General features: G+C 49.4%; 2 protein-coding genes across 7 annotated transcripts in view; one reads left to right on the forward strand and one right to left on the reverse strand.

The window, feature by feature from the left end:
• The window catches only part of GTPBP1 (GTP binding protein 1), a 37516-nt gene extending 30134 nt beyond the window's left edge, over nucleotides 1-7382 (reverse strand). Inside the window, exons 1-2 of one of the 4 annotated variants that reach the window (XM_058741269.1) lie at nucleotides 6078-7382; nucleotides 2926-3037 (exon numbers count right to left, since the gene is read on the reverse strand). In XM_058741269.1, coding sequence (XP_058597252.1) covers nucleotides 2926-3037; nucleotides 6078-6269 — 304 coding nt within the window. In that variant the 5' untranslated portion in view covers nucleotides 6270-7382. Of the gene's footprint in view, nucleotides 1-2925; nucleotides 3038-5437; nucleotides 5673-6077 lie in introns of those variants that run through there. The other 3 variants (XM_058741271.1, XM_058741272.1, XM_058741270.1) reach the window with 3 other exon arrangements.
• A 2252-nt stretch (nucleotides 7383-9634) lies between these two features.
• Nucleotides 9635-21436, forward strand: JOSD1 (Josephin domain containing 1). 3 transcript variants are annotated; one of them, XM_058741279.1, is made up of 5 exons: nucleotides 9635-9976; nucleotides 10237-11069; nucleotides 18039-18167; nucleotides 18288-18482; nucleotides 19325-21436. In XM_058741279.1, the coding sequence occupies exons 2-5, from the start codon at nucleotides 10885-10887 to the stop codon at nucleotides 19422-19424; spliced, it is 609 nt and encodes a 202-aa protein (XP_058597262.1). In that variant the 5' UTR covers nucleotides 9635-9976; nucleotides 10237-10884; the 3' UTR covers nucleotides 19425-21436. The 3 variants fall into 3 exon arrangements, with proteins under 3 accessions (XP_058597262.1, XP_058597264.1, XP_058597263.1); XM_058741281.1 differs by having other exon boundaries at nucleotides 9635-9903; XM_058741280.1 differs by lacking the exon at nucleotides 9635-9976 and having other exon boundaries at nucleotides 10026-11069.
• Nucleotides 21437-22266: the final 830 nt, after the last annotated feature.

Here is a 22266-nt window from a genome sequence, read left to right on the forward strand (position 1 = left end):
GGGTTCTGTTTCACACCAAGGGGCAATCACGAATGTCACCTTGTCTATCCAGACCTCCCAGCGAATGCCCCTAGTCACATTACCCTTCTCCAGCGTGCACTGCATTCCTCATTCTGTAGGAGTGCAGACAAAGGCCAAGGAGAAAAGCTGTAGAGGTCCAATTACTTAAGGCCACATATTTAGCCATGCCCAGACCTAATCAGATTTCTGTCCTGCCATCTGGCTTACCTTTTCTGTATGCACTCTCCTCAACGTGCTTTTAGGATAAAAGTCTTAATTCCTTGATATGGCGTTCAAAAACCATCAAGATGTGGGCCCTGCTGATCTGTCCAGCCTACCCTCCTGATACTCCCAACCTCACATTCTATGCTCCCACTTTACAGAATCACTTTTGGTCCACCAACTATTCCACAATCACCAATGCCTCTGTGCCTCTGTGCACGTGGCTTTCTCAGCTCACTCACTACTGCCTCCATTTAGCCTGGAAAACTCCTACTCACCCTTTAGTATCGTTTCAAGGGGCACCTCCTCTTTGAAGCCCTTGCTGACTGCCCCCCAAAGACCTGACACTCCTCCTATTTCCCTGAACTTTTAATACAGGAGCTGGTTCTTAGAAAGCCATGACTTAATATGAAAAATGAACAAAGTTCTTCTTGGAAAAAAAAAATCTCCTGGTCAATCAACTCTAACCTGGATTCTTTAAAAAATTATTACTGCCATGATTAATACTAGGTAACATTTCTGTAATACTATAGTCAAGCGTTAATCTTCGCCATGACGCCACGGGACAGATTCTATTATCAACCCCATTTGAAGACAAGGAAAAGAGCCAGTAGGCAAAGGCAGATCTACTACCGGGTGAGACCGCCTCCTTTACAATTAGGAACGTATACTTAATGAACATATTACTCTGCCTAGAACTTTTTAACATCTAACTTACCCACACAAAATCTCTCTGAGGTAGGGTGGGGAAGCGTGCCATTAACTCCATTTTACAGACGAAGGAAGTGATAAACAGAAGTAAAGCACAGGAAGCCGGTAATGAAGCTGACCCCTGGGGGCCTTGCATCTGGTTTAGTCCTCTATTTGATGTTCAACTTGTTTAACTAGTTATGCTCTCTTTCTGCCTCTAAAGAATTCCAGTAGGAAGGAGTCACTGAATCTAACAGCATCCAATTGGTGGATGCAAAGATAATGCTTGGGTGTGTGGATGTAATAATGAATACTGAACATCTTATGCTTTGCCACTGGAGGGTTAATTAGTTGTGAGCTGCCAAGGCATGGTAATGATGGGGGGGGGGAGGGGGCGGGGGAAGGGCAGGGTCCTAAGAATACAGACCATCAAAGAACAGTCCCAACGCTTGTCAAAATTGGTCTAGATATGGTTTCTTCAATTCTACAAGCGTGAAGTGGCCTGAGAGTGGCTCATCCTAACACAGCAGGCCAGATGTGTACCTGAACAAAAGCTTTTAAAAGACTACCAACAAACCCCTGGTCGCCAAATAGAACGGCTCTTTCTGAACCTGACTCTCCTTGCTGTCTTTAGCACTTGCCAGTGCTGACCAACCCCCTCCCCTTCTTGTCAGGCAGCCTCTCAGTGTGTCTACCTCTCTGACCATGCTTTCTTTAAAGTGATAAGACCCGAAACTGGGAAGGTAGCAGCAAAGATGGAATGGAAGGGACGGACAGGAGAGACATTTCAAAGGAAAGCACAGCAGTATTTGGAGATCAAACCCTTCTTCCATACGTCAGTCTTGCGGCATTTCCAAATATTTTCTGCTCAGGTTATCTATGTATATACTATCTTTCTTCCCGGGTCAGAGGCCAGTTTATAAGTATCCAAAAGTACTTTGCAACAGTATCAAGCCCTTAGAAGATACTTAACAGATCTTCTAGTCAAATAGCTAAAGAATGGCTTTGAGTTTTTCTCCATCTCTGACTAAAAAGAATTATTACCTGCCTCTACAAAGCCTGCATTCAGCAAAGAACTGTTCCTTTAATGACGCATCAAGGCCTACCAGGGCTTCCTGTGAAGACGACAGAGCCAAGTTCTGGTCCAGGCTAAATTCATAACTGTTAACAAGCCCAGCTGCCAGTTCAGCAAAAACAATGTCATAATGAAGCAAGAGTAAGTAGGCCTTGTATCGAGGGAATATTTTTTAATACCTAACTTATCCACACAAAGTATCTCTGAGGTAGGGTATCCCTAGGAGTGACCAAAGGGGGGCGGGGGGAAAGCCCAAGATAAAAGTTAGAGGACTGCCCTCCTCTAAAACAGTGGGCCCCATTACAATGGAACAAGCAGGCTGGAGGACATTGATCAGCCCCTTCCAGAATGGTAACAAGGCTACATGTCTGACAGGATCTCACAGGGAGAAAAAGAAGACTTCTGTTATCACAGCTAACCACAGCGAATGGTCAGTGTGGTCTGAGGCAAGGCAGTCTTGCCAAAGGGAGGAACGCTGGGTGTCCTTTTCTTGAAGACGTCAAGAAGAAGAATCACGAAGGTTCTCTGCAAAACAGGTAATGACAGCAATGGGATCCGTAAACCGGGCCTAAAGAGGGAAGGGCCTAGAGCTAGCTGCCCAAGGCAGACTTAACTGTAGACCTCACTGTGACTTGCTCTGTTACCTGGGATAAGAAGTTTCCTCGCTTTGTGCTTTCCCTTTATGCAAATTGAGGGTACTGGAGACAGCAAGGAAGCATCTGTAGAACCGCCTGGACAGTGAATCTTTGACATCAAGCATATTATGGTCACTAAGGTGGGAGTTAGCATTACCACTGTGCACTGTTATGTCCTCCCAAACAGTTGTGCAGACACTAAAGAATCACTGCAGCCGACACGGGACCAGGAAGTTGATAAAAGAAGGACAATGCGCTCTAAATAATTGTTTAAAAATAAAGCAAAAGGAAAACTATGCTCACCTGATCCCTGCCCAATGACATATATGGTCTCTCCGCATCCCTCGTCCATCCTCTCCCACATCTGCCGAAGTAGGCTGTCATACTGCTCTGATGTAGGGCTCACTAGAACCAGCTAGAAGAGAAACCAACAGCCTTAAGACCACACTTACTAGAAGAGCACCACAGCCAAGGTAGATCAGTGGCCTGCCCAAAGACCCTGATCGAACCCCGCAGCATCTTGATCTAAAATAACTACGCGCCCCCCCTCATGTCCTCCTCTCTGCCTCCCTCGAAATAGCCTCTGAGCCTTAGCCTTTTGGGAGTTGAGTTCTATGATGTACTAAAATGAGTATGTCCGAGCCACAACCCACAGACAAAAGGGTGTGAGCAGCCTGCTTCCTGCTGCTTGACAGGAGGGGCAGGACCCACCACGACTGACAACGGGGCACTGTGGGGAGGCATTCAGGAGCCATGCTTTGTTACCTACGTGCCAAAGTCTGCTACCCGCACTTTGCAGTTCACCGGACAGAGAGCTCCTACACTGCCATTCCCGCCACCCTAGGCCGCCGGTTCTCACAGTAACCAAAGAATTCGGTTCCATCTCGCCCTGGCAAGATCTTGATTATTTAGAATCGGCAGTAAAAACTGCTGCAAGACTCATCTCCAGCAACAAAACACCCATTACCAGTAAGGCGGGTAATTAGCACCATCATTCTGCAAATTTCTGTCAATAACGTGAAAATATAAACTGCTTATTTGGGGAGGCCATTTAGCAATAGGTATGTCAGATTCCATTCTCTGACCGCTTGTGTGTGACCTTGGACAAAGAACTTAACCTCTCTGAGTCTCAGTTTTTCAATCTACAAATAGGGATTATACTACCTGAATCCTAAGGCCACTGCAAAGACCAAGTAAGATAACATGTAAAAACACCTAGTCCACGGCTCAGTAAGTGGGAATTCGTTTCCTTCGCCCCATCAGCCCTAGGAAAACCTTCTCAGATGAAACTAGCCACTACAGTTCACTGATCATTTCTCCCTCTGAAAGCTCTCAGAACTTTTGGTCTCCATAGTCCATTGCAGCAAGCGTATATACACTTATAGCTTCTAGTCTTTTCCTCAGGAATCAACACATCCCTTCTCCCTCTCCACATTGTCAGTTTTTCTTTTCAATATCATCAAAATTTACAGACCTACGGCTTCTCAAGTTCCAAACAGTGAGAAGGACTTCCCCAGCTCTGCAATGAAGTAACACTTGCCTATCCCGGAACATTAAATGAGTTGGTCAGGAAATGACGGTACTACTCTCTTTGCAACTCTGCCTTGCACGTTTCCACCCTGTGTCTTCAGGATTCTTCAGCACCTTGACCATGAACTGACACCCGACTCATCTGCTTCTGAAGCAAGTGCATTTCTTACAACTTCCTGAGTTGACTCAGTAGGGCTTGTCCTTGTAAACCTGGGTGCTGCCTGGGTCTTTTGCTTCAAGCCCATGGCCTCACACATTGCCTCTGGCCATCCCTCTCTCTGAGCTTGGCTATTCTCATTACCGTAGTGGAGACAGCAGACAAGAAGACTGTTAAGGAAGCCAGATAGCTGGTTTCTAAGTAGGCAGCTGAGACTAGAGGGAGAGAAAACAGTTGAAACTGGGTTGCTTAGGTTGCAAGGGAACTTCTCTCCGGTTTGGGTCAAGTTTCATGCAGTTTTGCCACCAGACTTTGACAAGGCACAAATGTTTTCAAGGCTCGACAAACACCTTTCATTGTAACTATCCAGCAACAGGTAGGAGGTGGCATTGATGTTCTGTCTTCCACCCGCTGCTATTTAATCTGCACAGGGAATTACCAGTTGTTCAGTTCCCTTCAAACATTTACTGAGTGGTATGTATCGGGCGCTATACTAGGGGTCTGTTAAAGAGACAAAATTCAATCAAGTAACTTTAAAGATCTAATTGGCTTTATTCTACATTCATGAATCAGGCAGCATCCTATCCAGCAAGGAGAAAGGAGCTCCATGTAGCTGTACAGAAAGGAAAGATTTTATAGGCAGAAATGAGGTGAGACAAGGTTATTAGCGAAAGAAAAGAAAGGATCCGTTTCAGGCAAGGTTACCTTCTCTTTGGGAAAAGCAGGGGGGGTCTTATCAGGCAGATTACCTCACTAGTACTGACCAAGAAATTTCACTCCTGGGAGAGGCTGAAGCTGCAACTAAGTGTTGCCGTTCTGGGGGCAAGTGACTCCATCCTGGGCCTGTTTTGTTTTTATTTTTTAACACGTCGAATACATTTCTCATTTTTACAACATACTTGGACTTATAAATGATGCAGCTATAGAACTGAGAGGTTAAGAAACTTTCCCAAGGTCACAGAGCCTTTTTAAGTGGCAGGGCAGGAAAGGGAACCCAGCCCTGACTCCCAAATTGGCATTCTTTCCTTTATTGATGTTTAAGCACCTTCAAAACACCAGTCGCGTCTTACACTTACTGCTTCATTCTCACAATGCCAGGCAGAAGCGGAGCCCTTAATTCCTGCCTACCTTCTCCCAAGCTCAGAAGCCCCGATTTAGACGGTCCTTCATTATTCCATTCAGACAGGATGAGGTTCCACTCCCAGGATGGCGAGATTATGGGTCCTGCCCATCTTTCAGTTTTGGTTCGTCGAGCAGGAATTCCTCGGACAACCCTCCCTCCGACCGAGCAACTACTTTCGGTCTCCTCTCCCGACACCAGGCAGAGCCCCGGCGGCCTTCCTGCTCCCGGTGGGGCTACCTGATCCTCCCGCGCCGCCGCTCCCCCTGCGCCAGCCACCTCCGACTCTCGGCTGCCGTCTCGGGGGAGGCGGCACCGCTCCGGGACCGGGACCGCAACCGCGCGGGGCGCTGCGGGCGCCCCCGTTCCACGTGGCCGAGCCGGGGGGTTGGGGGGGGGGCAGCGATCTCGGCGGGAGCCCGACGGCGGGAGGCCGGGTAGGCGCCGCCGGGCGAGGACGGCGGTGCGCGGCCCTCGGGGGCCACCCCCTCGCACTCGGCCGGGAGCTCCAGACGCGTCCCGCACCGGCAGGTGGGCGGGCTTGGCCCGGCCCCTCCCGCCCCCGCCGGCGCCATCACCGTTGTCCCGGAGACGGCTCGGCCCACCGCCCTGTCCCCCCTCAGCGCCGCCGCCGGCGCCCAGGCCTACCTTGCTGGTGAGGTCCAGCTCCGGCTCGCCGTTGAGCGCCTCGCCGTCCTCGCTGCAGTCCGAGTCGAAGCCGCCGTGGAGCCGGGCGGCAGCCGCCGCGGCCCTGGCCGCCCCCGGCGAACTGGGCTCGGGGGCGAACATAGAGGCCGGGACCGGCGAGTCCATCGGGGAGCGACTCCGCTCCGCCGCCATCTTTAATAACTTAGGCTAATTCGTAGCCGGCCTCCCCTCCCTCCCCGGTTCATTTGCCTAATCTATGCGTTGCCCCGCCCTGCCCCTCATTGGATAATTTATGCGAAACTTCTCCAGCCGCGTAAAGAGTGACACGTATCTCTAGCTAAGAAACAATCGACCAGGCCTCCTAGCCACCAATCACTGAAGCCCTTTCAAGTACCTAATGAATAATTAATGAGGCCCAAACCCCAACAACAAATGTCTGAGACGTCACGCGCCTGGATCGCAGCTGGGGAGGGGGCAGCGCCGCGTCCACGCTACCTGCCTGGAGCCTTCCAGCCAACGGGAGTGGGCAGAGTATGACTGACACAGCAGCCATCCAATAAATGGGGGAACACACACAACGTTTACCCTCACCGCCCCTCACTTCCCCCTTTCCCATAGGCGGTGCTCAGTTTCCAAATCTTAGGGCAAAACAGTCGGCGGGGAGAGGCTCCCGATGATGGACAGGGGCAAGGCCCAATCCAGTCACCGGATAGGTCCCGCGCCTCGGGCCACCGCCCAGCGAGATAGTAAACTGCACAAGGCGCCTCCCTCCTCTTAACTCAATGACTCCGGGCAATTCCTGCAAGACCGAAATCCGACGTGCTGGCAACCTCCAGGCAATTTTAATAGTAGGATCGATGCCTGGAATACTATAGCAGCAGAGCGAGGCAATTAATGAAACGCTGACCTTAGGGAGAATTCTCCATTCACTGCCTCTGCGGAGAGAGCAATTACGGGACCAAAAAGAGGCAACCAGCTAAAATACAAGCCAAAACTACCTCACCGCATTTGTGAACTGTGAAGCCAAGATCTAGGGTCTGTGAGGGTAGTTTCCAATGGATGATTCCTAAAGAGTAGAATCGGTTGTGGAAAGCCCCAATCCAAAATACTATCAGCACAAGTTTTAAGTATCTTTCTCGGTTTCGAACGTTTGAAAAGCTTGATAAAATTAGAGATTAGCCAAAACTCGCGTATCTGGCCTTGGCCACTCGTCCCAGGCAGCAATCAAGAAAGAGCAGCCACTGAGACAATAACCTATCCAAGATCCAGGGTTTGGAACACAAGATTTAGTAAGAGTCGGGGTTCAAAATGGCCGTCAGTTTTAAGGATCCACCTGATTTAAAAAAAAAAAAAAAAAAAAGAGGCAACTTCCACTTGCTCCTGTTTTCAACTAAAATCAAGCCTTTTTTCTTTAAAAAAAATGTTTTTTAACATTTATTTTTGAGACCTAGAGACAGAGCATGAGCGGGGTAGGGACAGAGAGAGGGAGACACAGAATCCAAAGGAGGCTCCAGTCTGAGCTGTCCGCACACAGAGCCCGACACAGGGCTCCAACTCATGGACCGTGAGATCACGACCCCAGCCGAAGTCTGAGAATTAACCAACTGAGCCACCCAGACTGCCCCCACCCACCCCCCCCCCTTTTTTTTTCAAGTCTTATGTGCACAAACAGCTGGGAATCTGGAACCAGAAGTCATTCAACTCCAAGGGTCTTGATAACAGCTCTTCAAATGCGTTTTTTCTTTTCTTATTCTGGCTACGTTGCTCACAACTATCCTACCTATTACTCTATGAGGTAGTTAAAAATGTTAAAATCTTGATTTGGCCGAAAAGCCAAATATCAAGCATTAGTAATCTAGAATAATCATTGGGATTTAGCATCTTACCAACTGGCTCTTCCAGAAAGAATTTAAGTTCAGAATGTGCTGACATCTATTGGTACACTAAAACACATGTCCTCCTCACTATAGTGCTTGCCCAGAAAAAAATATTCTCAAGAGAAGGTGCTTCTTTACTTGAATAGAGAAATCTACAACTACATTTGGGGAAGGGAATTCCCTACCCATTTTTACATCCTCTTTCTGAAGACAGGGTAGAACCTAGGTTCAATCCTGGGTCCACTACTTGGCTGTGTGACCTCCAACAAGTTAATTAACCTCTCTGAGCCTGAGCGGTCTCCTCTTAAAAAAAAAATGAAGCAGCTACCTCAAGGCACAGTTAGCAGAAAATAAATTAGCATATGGTAAGCACTTAGAACAGTGCTTGCAAGCCTCCATTAACTAATCTTTTTTTTTTTTAATTTTTTTTTTAATGTTTTTTATTTATTTTTGGGACAGAGAGAGACAGAGCATGAACGGGGGAGGGGCAGAGAGAGAGGGAGACACAGAATCGGAAACAGGCTCCAGGCTCCGAGCCATCGGCCCAGAGCCTGACGCGGGGCTCGAACTCACGGACCGCGAGATCGTGACCTGGCTGAAGTCGGACGCTTAACCGACTGCGCCACCCAGGCGCCCCTCCATTAACTAATCTTATTAAAATAGAACTGCAACTCTTAGGTGGTTGACAAATTACAAAAATTTAAGATAATTTAAAAGTTGTCTGGACTAGGGTAGGACTCCCAACCACGTGGTAAGCACGCAAGCTTGTGTTAAAGTAGCAACTGTGGTGAATGTAATGGTGTCACTGTTGTAGCAGGGCTAAAGAAAGAAACAAATTGGTGTGCCTGGGTGGCTCAGTTGGTTAAGTGTCCCCACTTGGGCTCAGGTTATGGCCTCCCGGTTCGGGAGATGGAGCCCTACATCCGGCTTTGCACGGACAGCAAGAAGCCTGCTTGGGATTCTCTCTCTCTCTCCCTCTCCCTCTCTCTCTCAAAATAAATAAGCCTTAAGATAAATAAACATTTAAAAATCTTTTTAAAAAATGAATTGCATGATTTTTTATTGTTTTTCCAATTCCCTGAACTAAAATCCCGAAGAAGGGCAACTAGGGTGGATGACGCCTTCCACATGACCTAGAAGTTAGGTAAGGGGGGAAAGTTCACGCAAGACAGGGAGTTTACCTGCTTGACACACAAAACACCTTGAGAAAACCCAGGGAGGATTCTGTGTCAACCCCCGTAAGATGGGGGGGGGGGGGGGAAGGGGCGAGGGTGAGAGGACAGTGGTCTCAGTGTATTGCACCGAAATTCGACACCAAGGCACTGAAATCGGACTCTGTTTCACTTGAAACGTGACTCCGGGCGAGGCACTTACCCTCAGCGCTCCCAAGGAAGTGGGGGGCGGCGGGCCCACTAACCAAGACAATTTACGCCCGGCCGCATCAGTAAGGTTCTTGGAAATCACCTGGTGAACAGCGCGCTAGGCAAACATAGAACGGTCAACGCAGGAGGAGCTAGTCCAGGTTCTCGAAAGCACTCCGCTCGAGAAGCCTGGCCCAGAGAGGGGGAAAGGGCGGGGAGAGCCGCAAAGTGCAGCCGCAGGCCGGGTCGCCGCCCCGGAACGTCGCCGACGCCAGGGGAGGGGTGGGGAGCGGCGGGCGTCGAGGCGAGACTCCGGCAGGCCGCCCCGCCCTACCCAGCCCGGGAACCAGGAGCCGCGCACCAGCTCTAGTGGCGGCAGCCGCCGCACCCCCTGGCCCTACTGTCCCTAGGCCGCCCCACGCTGCCCACACCCACTCGGCCGACCCGTGGCAGCCGGGGCCTTGGAGCCGGCGCCGCCTGACGACTGGCTGACGTCATAGGTGACGCCGCGGCGGGCGGGAGCGGGGACGGCGCAGGAGGGCGTTTCCGGAGCACGCGCCCGGCGAGGGCTGCTGACGTCGGGCTCAGGTGCGCGCGCTTGCCCGCCCGCCCGAGCGCGGCCCAGGTGGCGGCCCGCAGCGTCAGGTGGCGGCCAGTAGCGGTGAGGGGGCGACGGGCGGTGCGAGTAGGGGCAGCGGCGGGAGGGCGTGTCGCCTTGCACTCACGTGACGGGCAGGGAGGTTGGGGTGTGGGCGGCGAAGCGGGGTGGGCCCGACCCCACCCCTCGCGGCCCTGCGGGTCGCTGCGCAGGACCTTCCCTCGGGCTGGGGCCGGACCCGCCCCGCCGCTTAGCCCGCCAGCCTGGTTCTCCGAGGCTTCCCGCCCGACCGCCGGAGCTGACCGGAGTTGTCTCCTCCGCAGGGCCGCGGCGAGAGGGTGAGAGTCCGCGGGTTCCGAGGGAGCCGCCCCCGCCTCGGCCCGCGCCCTGCGGGGCCCCGCCGCACCCGAGGGGATGGAGAGCCGCCTACGAGGCCCCAGCACCGCCCGCGATCCCACGCTGGCCTGCCCTCGCTAGCTGCTCGAATTTTGCGTTTTACCCACCACCTAGGCCTTGTCTCCTGAGTCGGTGGCGTTGCGGTTCGAAAGAAATGGAAGAAAAGGAGCGATGTGACCAATTCCGTTCGGTCCTCCTGCATTGAGGCCTGGTTGGCATTTGCAGAGAGGAAAATACAGCAAGAAAATCGTCGGGGGTGTTTGGAGGGGAGGGTGGGAGGAAGGAAGCAAGGTCTTAGATTTCCTATGATTTTTGAAAAAATTCTGCACTTTGACAGCGGTGGCGAAATAACACTAAATCCAAAAGTGATCTTCCTATTGAAAAGAGAAGAGGTGGATTTTCTTTTCCTTTTGATTCCAACCTCTTCTCCCCGTGACCAAGCATAAATCATGGACATCAGAAAATAAGGTGGACCTCAGGAATCCTGGAAAGACTGAGAAGCTTACTTACATTCTTCCTCTGGAGGGAAGAAGGGTGGGGTGTTTTCAGCCCTCTCTGGAGCCTAAAACGAAAACATGAGTTGCGTGCCATGGAAAGGAGACAAGGCCAAATCTGAATCTGTAGAGCTGCCCCAGGCAGCACCCCCACAAATCTACCATGAGAAACAGCGCAGGGAGCTTTGTGCCCTGCATGCCCTCAATAACGTCTTCCAGGACAGCAACGCCTTCACCCGCGAAACGCTGCAAGAGATTTTCCAGAGGTAGGGGACTCCTTCTCCTTGCCATTTTTACACGTTTTGCTGTTTCTGCATTTCTGTGGGTGGGGCAGTGTCTCCGCTAGGTAAGCCTTCAAACCAACATATTAATTAGCTAGATGCTGTTAGCAGATGTAAGGGACACAGAAATGGGAAAAATAAGAATCACTCTCATTTATTGAGCACTTACTGTAGGCTGGGCATAGTGCTAGGACCCTCTGTTGTGTCATCTCGTGTGATGTCCTCAGCAATCCCATGCAATTTGTGTTATTTCCATTTTACGGGTACAAACAGGGCTCAGAGGAGTTCAGTAATTTGCCTTAGGTAACAACAACAGATGGGGCCAAGTTTGAATTCAGGTTCGTGTCTGTGCTGTTGACCACTGTGCTATAATGCCTCTCAAGCCCTGGTCTGAGAGTTTACAGTCTGGAAAGGGGACAAGGTCTGTACACGCTCAGTCACCTGCCATCAGAGGTGGAATGTTGTGGGTTTTATAAGCAGGGTGCTCAGCTATGCACCGTGCCCAGTTTTCCCATGAGGCCATGTGCTGACCTTGGTGCTTTTTGTGCATTGCTCTGTATACCCCTCCCCAGCAGTCATTTTACTGTCTCTATTTTATGGATAGAGAAACAGGCAGAAAGGTCAGGTAATTTGTTCAAATAGCTTCCAAGTAGCAAAGCTGTGCTTTGAAATGGACTCTAGATCTCTTCCCCTTTCCACTTCATTCTAGATGGCCTTTTTTTTTTTTTTTTTTTTTTACCCACTTTGCAAAATGTTACCTGACAGGGTGATAGAAATTCAGCTCTTTCTCTGTCTACTCTGATGTTCTAAAATTGTTTTTATCAAAAGGGTTTGAGAATTAGTTCTGCAGTGTCTGGATGGACATAGCAGGCCATCTGCTCTGCTGCTTTCTGAGTCCTGGAAAGGCGTGTCAGAGTAGTTCTATTATTTGCATCCATTCACCCTGCTAGTATGTTGGGCCTGGGCCCAAAGATATGGATGATGATTATAAGCAGTTTGCGGGTAATTGCAGGACTCTTTTCAGTGGTGTTTTCCCTGAATGAAAGAATGCTAAATATTTGCTAAACACTCACATGGAACCGGAGTTCTGTTCCTGGCTATTAAAGCTTTTGCAAATTTGTACTAGCCTCCCCAGTTTCCGGTCCGCACAATGTAAGGATCCATCTCAAAGTAATAGCAAACCAGTACGGAAGAAAATACACTCTGTTCCCACTCCAGAGGTGGAATTCTGTGTATTTGAGGTGGAAAGATTTGGCGTGGATAAATAGAAACAAAGTGTGAAAGGGATCAGAGGGAGGGGAGACGAGATGAGGGAGAGGCAATAGAATTGTATAAACAAGGATTTACGAGCTGCCTGCAGCCAGCCCAGCGCTGCTGGGCACTGTAGAGAAAACAAGTTGAACAGGACTCAGCCGCTAAGTACATCCCAGAGCCATACACTGACCAGGCCTTGAGAACAGACTCAAATGAAGTTAAAACCCGAGGGATTTAGAGCCGTTTAAACGGAGGGGAAAAGAGGATCTGTTTGGGTCTTAACGGAAACAGTAGTAATGTTGGCAGGTTTAGCCAGATAATTTCAAATTCCCGGATACAAAGTTCTGTCCCTGTTTGAAGATGTGGCTGATGGCTGGGAGAAATGGGAGAAAAATTTTGATGAATGCTGTTTGTTGAGAGGAAGTTCATCGGAGCAGTTCGCTTTTAGCCAGATAAAAAAAGAAATACAAAGGCAGGGTAGAGTTTCAATACAGTTATGGGACTTGAGATGACTCATGTTTGGAATAGAAATGAGCAGGGACTTAGAACCAAAGCTAGTGGCTCAGCAGGAACCTGGGGATGGGGAAGAGAGGAGTCAAGGTGGCAGAGTCCAGGATTTGAAGATCGTGGTAACCGCCGCAGTGATGGCAAAAGGGGTCGTTGGTTTGAAAAGGATCAGTTTTCAACATGTGAAATTGGAGAAAAGCTCAGAAACTGGGCAGGTGACGTGGTGCATGTATTCAGATGCGGATGTCCGATCCTGAACATTTCATCGTATGTGTCCCTCTGCGTTGAAAAAGGAAACATTGGGAAGTGAAATGATAGGCGGCAGCCTTGCAGAGTTGTTACTCGGAAAATCCTCAGGCCTCGAACCATCCTCACGAGGCTCTCCTCAATTTTTCAGTGATTAAATGTTCTTGCAGCTAGCTATGCATCCCTTCCCCAGGTGAAATAGCTGTTAAAATCTAAACAGAAACCAGGCTGATACCGCTCAAAAAATCTAATGCAAGCTGGAAGGGACAAAGAGATTTTAGGTATTGGTGAACAGCCAGCGTTTTCTACCATAAAGAAATGCAGCCTCCCCAGTAAAATGTCCCTGAGCAGGTGGAAGGCGCCACATTTAAAGGTGTGGTGGTGGTAAATTCAGAAATGGCATTGAATGTTAGCCTGCAGAGATTGAAATTATCTTGTGTAAGGGCCAGGCAAACACATCATCATCGCCAGAACCTGCAGAGTACATCTATGTGCCCGGCCTTGTGATCTGGGCTTTATGTATTTAATGATTTAAAGACACACCATGAAGTTCTTCTGAGCCCTGTTTTCTAATGGCACATTTCTTCAGACCTGATGAAACGGAAAGTCATAATTAGGAGAGAAAGGACTCTTCATGAATGTTTCCACATCTTGTTGTCGTTGTTAAAATCTGAACTCCCCACCATAGCCAGACACAGTGGTAACCTCCAGGGAGGACCAGGAACTCAGCTGAGGGCCTAGGCATTAGTGAGACCTGGCAAGAGCCTGTCTTCTCACTTACAGATCACTTCAGATCTCATGGCTCCAACCTGTGGCTGTGACGACAGAAGTGAGAGGCTTGCTTTATAGTCCAGAACTTCTGTCCAAGTCACTAAAGCCGTCCCGAGCAAGAGTTTGCCAAGGAGTCTCCAGAAAACAATCACAGAACAGGATGCCAGGGAGTTCAGTGGGTCCAGTGTGTTGAACTGTCCAGGACACTGCTGAGCGTAGTCTTAGGGGAAGGGGTTGGATCTTAGCTGTACCACTCACCAGCCGTATATGTGATCGTGCAAATCACCATAAGCATCCTTATTCACTCTGTGAGATTAACCTCTATCTCAGGACTATTGGAAGGATTAAGAGGGAAACCTCATAAGAGTAGCTGACACAGTGGGCATTTGACTATCGTTAAAGTAAAAACAAGTACTGATATAATGGGCACACTGGACGGACCCCGCGTATTCAAATGACCACCCTGGGAATGAGGTGGAAGCCATTCTCGGCATTTCCTGTATTGATCATCTGGGCGACACATATGTTTACTCAGTTGCCACTGCTTAGCTGTGAGGGCTGCAGAGTAGCAGAGCCATCCCCTTTGCTTCAGGAGTTTGCTGTTTGGTTGGACATGTATAAGACAACGGAATTCTCTAATGGTCTTGTAAAATGGGAATTGTTCCCATTGTTACAGATAACGCTAAGAGGCATGGAGATTAAATCTCACGACTAGTCCCGGTGCTGGTTGCTAGGATAATGTGTAGTCCTCCCCATCTCCCTGTATTTTCTGCTACACAGGAGCCAGGAAAGATTCCGTGGCAAAGGTAGGATGTGAGGTTGACCTTGAAGAAGCTTTAGGATTTGGCTTGGAACAGGAAATACGATGAGAGAATAGAGGCCGTGTGGTCGTGGTGTTTGAAGTGCACTAAAAAGCCCAAAGGAACAGCAGGCCCCTTAGGGCCGGGAGGGTTGGAGTTAGCCAGCGGGCAGTTCTTACATGAAAGTAAGAACATCGTACCTTGGTGAGTGTGGCAGGAACATATAAGGGACTTGGTGGAAGGAGAGTTTGGAAGTGAGATCAATTTAGGAACCTGTTTCAAAAGCCCAGATATGGAGCAAGGAGGCTCCAGTTCAGCTAGAGACAATGGGAATAGACAGGAGAAGGTTGGAATCGGAGATAGAATGTATGGGACAAGGAGACCCTAGGAAACTCCAGTACGGTGCACCTCAAAAAAATGTGTGGTCAGATACGTTTGGGAACCGCAACGTACCCTGTCTCCTCAAGACTCAAGGTAAATATTAGCGTATTCGGGGCTCTAGGAATTCCTGCAGGAAACCTTTTTACCTGATTCATTCAGCCGTTATTGTATTGAACACCTTCTGTGATCCTCTGGGAGCACCCTCGGGAAAGCGTGGCTGTAAGTTTTGGTAGGGAGTAAAATGGTGAACAAGGTAGAAGGCCTGGAAATTTCCTTGTTGGAGCCTTCACGCATCTCCTGGCAAGAGACTTCACTGAAAGTAGGGAGAAGCTACTGGAAAATCGGTGAAAGGGTAGGAGCTTGATATACCTGGAGCTAGGCTTGCTTCCATATGCTTTTTTATTTTAATACGAGAGCCTACTGAGGGCCTTTGTCCTCTTAAGCTGCATTTTAGCCCCAGACCCCAGGGTGTGCCAGCTCTTCCTCTTATCAGCCGGCTACCACCACCCACTCTGATTCTTGGCTCCTCGACACAAGACGGGAAGCACAGCACTGGAGTCAGACAAACCCAAGCACGAACGAATCCTAGTGCTGTCACTTATAAGATAAGCGATTACAGGCCAGTCATTTTAAATCACCAAACTTCAGTTTTTTAACCTATAAAATGGGAATAACTTACAGCCTCATGGGTTTCTGGTGAAAATTAAGTGAGATACATATGAAAGGATCTAGCATTGGACGGCATGGCACGAAATTTTTCAATAAGTAGTAGTTATTATGATGGTAAGATGCAATCTGGTTGCAGAGTGAAGGTTAGTGTCCTCCAGCCCTCTTCTTTGCTCGCTCTGGAGAACAAGCACACAAGCTCTTTGGAAGGGTCTGCTATGAAAGTTTCCCAAGAAAGAGAGCAACAAAATAAACATGGTGAATGTTTCAATAAACATTCCGTGAGCACCTGTTATGTGCCAGGCACCCCTTGGGTCCTGGTGGGGTAGCCCTAACGGGATGGAGACACCTGTCATTCTAGTGTGGAAAACCAGACGCGTCTGTGGCGACAGGGGCTGTGATTAAAGCAGGTGGGGTAAGAGCTGGTGCCTGGAAGAAACTGAAGGTTGGGGTGGTCAGAGAAGGCCTCTAAGGCACTAACACTTGAGACCCAAATAATAAGGAGCAAACCAAGTGCAGACCTAGGGAAAGAGCATTCCAGACAGCAGAACAGTGAGTGTGGTAGAAACAGGGAACACGTGCAACGGCCCTCGGGTGAGAAGGTGTTTTGTGTGTTTAAGTAGCAGAGAGAAGGTCTTTGTGCCCAGCGATAGGGATGAGGTCAGCAGTGTCTTGAGGGCCTTGCCTAGAAAGCAAATCATTTAGCTTGTATTTAAGTGCTTTGGGAACCATTGGAAGGTTTAAGCAGTGGGAGGAATGTTTTATGTTTGAAAAATATCAGTGTGGTCACCATGTACAGAGAAGTTTAAAAAAAACAAACAAACTTTGTAAGAGTTCTTGAGTGTTCAGAGTTGCCCTTGAGCCCTGGCTCTCCTCTGGAGCTGGCCCTTAGCGGCTTCCTGGATACTGCCCTCCACGTTCGTTCCCAAGAAGCTCACACTTCCCTTCACAGCCAGGCAAAAGGAATCCAGCCCTTCCTTCAAGAAGGCCTTTCCTCAAGTCCCGGCCTGACAAGCCTGTGAAAACCAAATAATAGGACTGGAAGTGCCTTCGGAGCTGACCTTGCTGGAGACAAAGGAGTAGCTAATGAGGCCCAGCCAAAAATGGCCCAGAGCGGGGTGGGCGCATGGACCGTAATTGAGTTTTGTTTGGCACAGACATTGTTTTCAGTTGATTCTTTGTGTTTCAGTTTTTAAAAACTTTTTTATTCCAGGGGCGCCTGGGTGGCTCAGTCGGTTAAGCTTCCAGCTCTTGATCTCAGCTCAGGTCATGATCTCACAGTTTAGGAGATACAGCCCTGTGCTGGGCTCTCCACTGACCGTGCAGAGCCTGCTTGGAATTCTCTCTCTCCCTCTCTCTCTCTCCCCCTCCCTTGCTTATGCACTCTCTCTCAAAATAAATAAGCTTAAAAATTTTTTTTTTATTCAAGTACTTACACAACCAGACACGTATATTTGAAATGCTTTAGGGGCGCCTGGGTGGCGCAGTCGGTTAAGCGTCCGACTTCAGCCAGGTCACGATCTCGCGGTCCGTGAGTTCGAGCCCCGCGTCAGGCTCTGGGCTGATGGCTCGGAGCCTGGAGCCTGTTTCCGATTCTGTGTCTCCCTCTCTCTCTGCCCCTCCCCCGTTCATACTCTGTCTCTCTCTGTCCCCAAAAAAATAAATAAATAAAAATAAAAAAAAACAAAAAAAACACGTTGAAATGCTTTAGGTGGCTCAGACATGCCAGTTTAATATAGGCCTTATTAGTTCTTAGTGCTTTACACGTGGCCCCGGTGCATACGTTTTTGTTTCATGCCTGGGCTCCTGTAGCCCTTGGAGTATTTAAGGATTAATGATTACCAAGTGTGCAAGCCTTAAATAGAAAGCATTTAAACTGTAAAAAAAACAAGAGTAGCAAAAAATACTATCCACGCAAATGAAAATAACAATTACTGTTTTCTAATGTTTAAAAAAAAAAATGGCTGTATTAAAGCAGGAAGGTCTGCAGTGAAGAAGGCCGCAGACAGGGATAGGCCAGGGGCTTCACAAATGAGACTCCATCATAAGAGTACAGTCTGTGTCCAGTGACTTTCTGGATGACAGACAGCTAGGCCCTGGCACCACTGAATTAATGTTTTGCATAAGAAGAAAGGCAATCCCTAGTGCAGTAGGAGCCCCGACTGTAAAATACATCAGTAAAATATTGAGTTACCTTGTACCTGAGTGGGGGGAACAGGCCTTGCGGGGGCGCGCTGCGCTGAACGCTGGAAGGTGTCCGGGGCGTGTGGGGCAGGAGGTCGGGCGGCCGGGCCCACGAGTCTCAGCCTGGCTCCTTGCACGCGTGCAGGCTGTCTCCGAACACCATGGTGACGCCCCACAAGAAGAGCATGTTAGGAAACGGGAACTACGATGTGAACGTCATTATGGCAGCACTTCAGACCAAAGGCTACGAAGCTGTCTGGTGGGACAAGCGCAGGTAACCCGAACCAGGCTTGACCCGATGAGGACTGTCGCTCGGGCACGCGTGGGGAGGTGCTCCCGGGGGGACCTTGGGGCGTGGACAGCCTCGGAGCCTGACGCCGCTCTTCCTCCGCAGGGATGTCAGTGCCATTGCTCTCACTAACGTCATGGGCTTCATCATGAACCTGCCCTCCAGCCTGTGCTGGGGTCCACTGAAGTTGCCTCTCAAAAGGCAGCACTGGATCTGTGTTCGAGAGGTGGGAGGTGCCTACTACAACCTCGACTCCAAACTGAAGATGCCCGAGTGGATTGGAGGCGAGAGCGAGCTCAGGTACCTGCTGGGAACGTGCTGGACTCCTTCCGTTGGTGTGTTGGGGAAGTTGAGCCCGTCTTTCTTTTTTTTTCTTTTTACTCGACGAAGGAGATGAGATTCCTAGCTCCTGGGATCCTCTCCCCGCCTTGCTTAGAATCACAGGGTCTCGGGCTTGAAACACCTCAATCTTTGATGGCCCATGAGGACGGGAAGTCCCTTTGGTAGAGAAGCCCCAGCCCCCGGCATGCTGACCCTCTGGTCTGGTACGACTGGCATTGTAGCATTCTCTGTACTCAGACAACTGATGGTAAAGCTGCCAGTTCAGAGGGAGGAAGACAGACATTCAGGCCAGAGAGGGCTAAATTTCCCAGAGACCGAAGAAGAAACTTTTATTTTATTTATTTTATTTTTAAATATTTTTGAGAGAGAGACAGAATGCAAGTGGGTGAGGGGCAGAGAGAGACAGAGAGAGAGAGAGACACACACACACACACACACACACACACACACACACACACATACACACACACACACACAGAATCTGAAGAGGCTCCAGGCTCCGAGCTGTCAGCACAGAGCCTGATGCGGGGCTCGAACTCACCAGCTGCGAGAGCCAAAGTCGGATGCTCAACCGACTGAGCCACCCAGGTGCCCCGATAGTTTGGCAGTTCTATATGAGAATGAGCGAAAAGTCAGCTTGGAAATTAAGTGGCCAGATCGAGGGGTGGCCAGTTGCAGAAGCTCGGGGACTGCCGAGGGTATAGCTGAGGAGGTCACTGGCGAACACACGGCCCTGAGACTGGAATTTGCAGTTTTACCAGCACTTCATCTTCTCTTTCATCTACCCGTTGTTCCCACAGGAAATTTCTAAAACATCACTTGCGAGGAAAGAACTGTGAACTCCTGCTGGTGGTACCAGAAGAGGTGGAGGCCCATCAGAGTTGGAGGGCTGACGTGTAACGCAGTTCTACCCATCCTTCCCTCACCTCAGCCCCGAAATCATCTGTAACGTGCTGTGGCCTATACAGCGGGTCTGCCCCTGCCACTTCCCCAAACATCTCACTGGGTCTTGCCCTCAGATTTGACAGTGCAATAGGACAGACGTGTGGACTGTTACGAGAAGCAACCAGCGTTACTCGTTCCTGGGAAAGGAAGGTAGGAGCTCTGTGTGCTTAGGGCCAGCTCTGGAAGACCCTTGTTTTATTTCAGAGAGGAGAAAGGAAGGTGGGTCCCAGCTTATTTTCCCCATTCCCACGAGAACTTGACAGAGGCTCTGCTGGAGTTCACTGCTGCTGTGACTCACCTGGAGATGCTGCCTCCACTTCCCCTTTCCTGGCAACCAGTGGGTCTGAAGACATAGTACACGCGAAGCCCACACGACTGGCTTGACGGACCCAGAGCAGAAGGGCCTCTCAGGAAACCATCTCCAAAATGCCAGCAGTGGTACAGCATGCCGTCTCCAACCCTTAATGCCACCCATTACCCCCGTTTTTAAGGGTGGTCAACGGCCATCCTTGGAGTCTTATAATGAAAAGTTCTCTAGCGTTCCACGCCGGGTGGTTGAGGCCCGCAATATTCTAGTGTGACAGGGTGAGCTAGATACCTAAGAGGACGTGGCGGAAGCCAGACTGGGGCAGGCCCGGGGGGCCTGTCCGCCTCGCTCCAGCGTCGTCCCTGCCGCTTCACTACATTGATTTAGGGGGCTCTGGGCACAAGGCAGGCAAAAGGGCAGTTTTCCCAGTTGACACACTCTGGCAGAGTCAGGAAACAAGTCTGCTTTTGATAGCAAATTCCACTAGTTTGAGACACAGCTGGGTGAGGCAAGTATCGTGAAGACAAGCTTCTCAGAGATTAAGAGCCGTTAGAACTGGTAGAAGTCCCAGGCTGAGTCCCTATAGTGACAAGAGTCAGAGCCCTCCAGTTGGGTGTTTATGTGCATCACGTTAGAGGACCCGGGTTTGTCATGTCTTTGGTTTCCTTTACAGGTCAACTGAAAGTTGATCTACCCCCTACCTCTTGAAACAGCTGTAGGCCACTTTTCTCCTGTAACTTTGGAAAACAGAAGAGAAGGAGGGGAAGTGTACCACATGGCGTGTCACCAAAGTGGTCGTAGTTGCCTCGAGGCGGGGGGCGGGGCGGGCGGGGATGGCCTGTCTGCCGCTTACACATCCACGGTCTTGGCAGGTCTGAGAGCTGCCCCGCTGGCCACACGCCTCTCCAGCGGCAAAGCCAGCCTAGGGCTTGCGCGTCAAGACTGAGCAGGCTTGACAGGACGAAGCTGAGGCTTTCTCCCCACTGTGACTGGAGTGCATGTTTACACCAGCACTTTTTCTGCACATGTATCTTCAATCCAACAAGGCCGTTTTTTATGCTGAGTAACAGAGGCCACCAAGCGGCTACTGCATTACACCCTCTCGGCAACTGGCTGCAGTCTCTTCTGCACCATTTTCCACACCAGACCTGCTTGGCACCACAGGGAGCTCCTTACCCCTGCACAATGACATTCCAACCACCACCAGCCAGAAGTTACAGCCAACCTGATTGTCACGAGCAGGACCTTGGGTCCACGGGCACTGCCAGTGATAGTAAGCCATTTCCTGGGAGGGGGAGGAGGGAACTCCTCTCCACCAATCTGCTTGGGCCTGTGCAAATGGCACTTCAAAGGAGTGTCCGTGCACTTGGAGTCCATGAGCCAATGGGATATGCAAAGACGCTGACACATTTCAGGGCTGGTTTCTCTGTTCATATCCAATTCTGGTGCTTAGGAACAGGGACCCATGCTGATGCCCAAGGGCAAAAAGCCCCATGTCCTTTAAGGAAAGGGGCAGGCCTGACCCTGATGCCCAATAAGGGGCAACCCTAGGCTTTTTGTTTTTCTTGCTTTTATTCCTTTTTTTTGTTGGCCTTGTGCTGGGTTTGTTTACAAAAGATGTATTTTGTTTAACCAAATATTAAAAATGGAAAACTCCGTACATGTTATATGTCTGCCTGAATTTGTAATTCTGTAAAGGAAAAAAGTAAACATTAGTGTGGTGATGCTTCAGAAGAAACTCACTACCATTCTAAGCCATCTTTTAGAGCTGTTTTGTGCTTTGGTCCAACCTCTCCCCTCAAAAATCCAGACAAAATATGCACTAAATTTGGTTCAAAATCCTGAGGCACTTTTCAATTTACAAAAACTAGGCTTAACAATCTGAGGAATCCTAATAAGTACAAGTTTTCGTTACCAGCCCTGACAAATGACTAGCGTTTTTCTCTGGTTAACAAGATCAAGATCACATAGCAGAGGGGGCCTGTTAGACTTGAATTCAGATCCATCATTTCCTGGGCGGTCTGGCACAGATTATCCAACCTCTCTGTGACTGTTTCCTCCTCTGTAAAACAGAACTACCACTACACCCTAAATTCTGTAGCATCATTCTGATAAACAGAATACACATAAAAGGCTCAGTATTGTTAATAGCACATTGCTAATAAAAATTTACATTGAATGCAAAAACTGCAAGGTTCAAAGGCAGGGCTATAGTTGGAATTCATAATCAGCTCATCTCAGCAATTATTTTTAAATGGACCAAAAAAGTTCTATTTGCCACCATTCCCTTCCTAGACCAGAAGTTAGTAGTAGGTCATTCCCTACAAATCCTTTATAACTGTGTATCACTGTAGACCGTACAAATACATGGACCCAATCCTTTGTTGGTGGATCTGAACATGATTGCCTGAATTCAGGGCAAAGATTACTATTATGAGGTTTCTGGGGTACCTGGCTGGCTGAGTCAGAAGACCATGTGACTCTTCATCT

This window comes from Neofelis nebulosa, chromosome 8, assembly GCF_028018385.1.
Source record: "Neofelis nebulosa isolate mNeoNeb1 chromosome 8, mNeoNeb1.pri, whole genome shotgun sequence".
NCBI lineage: Eukaryota > Metazoa > Chordata > Mammalia > Carnivora > Felidae > Neofelis > Neofelis nebulosa.

Excerpts from the sequence above, each read along its gene's own strand:
- JOSD1 (XM_058741279.1), top strand. The coding sequence starts at position 10,885 with ATGAGTTGCGTGCCATGGAAAGGAGACAAGGCCAAATCTGAATCTGTA. Across the intron at positions 18,168-18,287 it reads GTCTGGTGGGACAAGCGCAG|GGATGTCAGTGCCATTGCTC; the intron begins GTAACCCGAACC and ends CTTCCTCCGCAG. Across the intron at positions 18,483-19,324 it reads GGAGGCGAGAGCGAGCTCAG|GAAATTTCTAAAACATCACT; the intron begins GTACCTGCTGGG and ends TTGTTCCCACAG.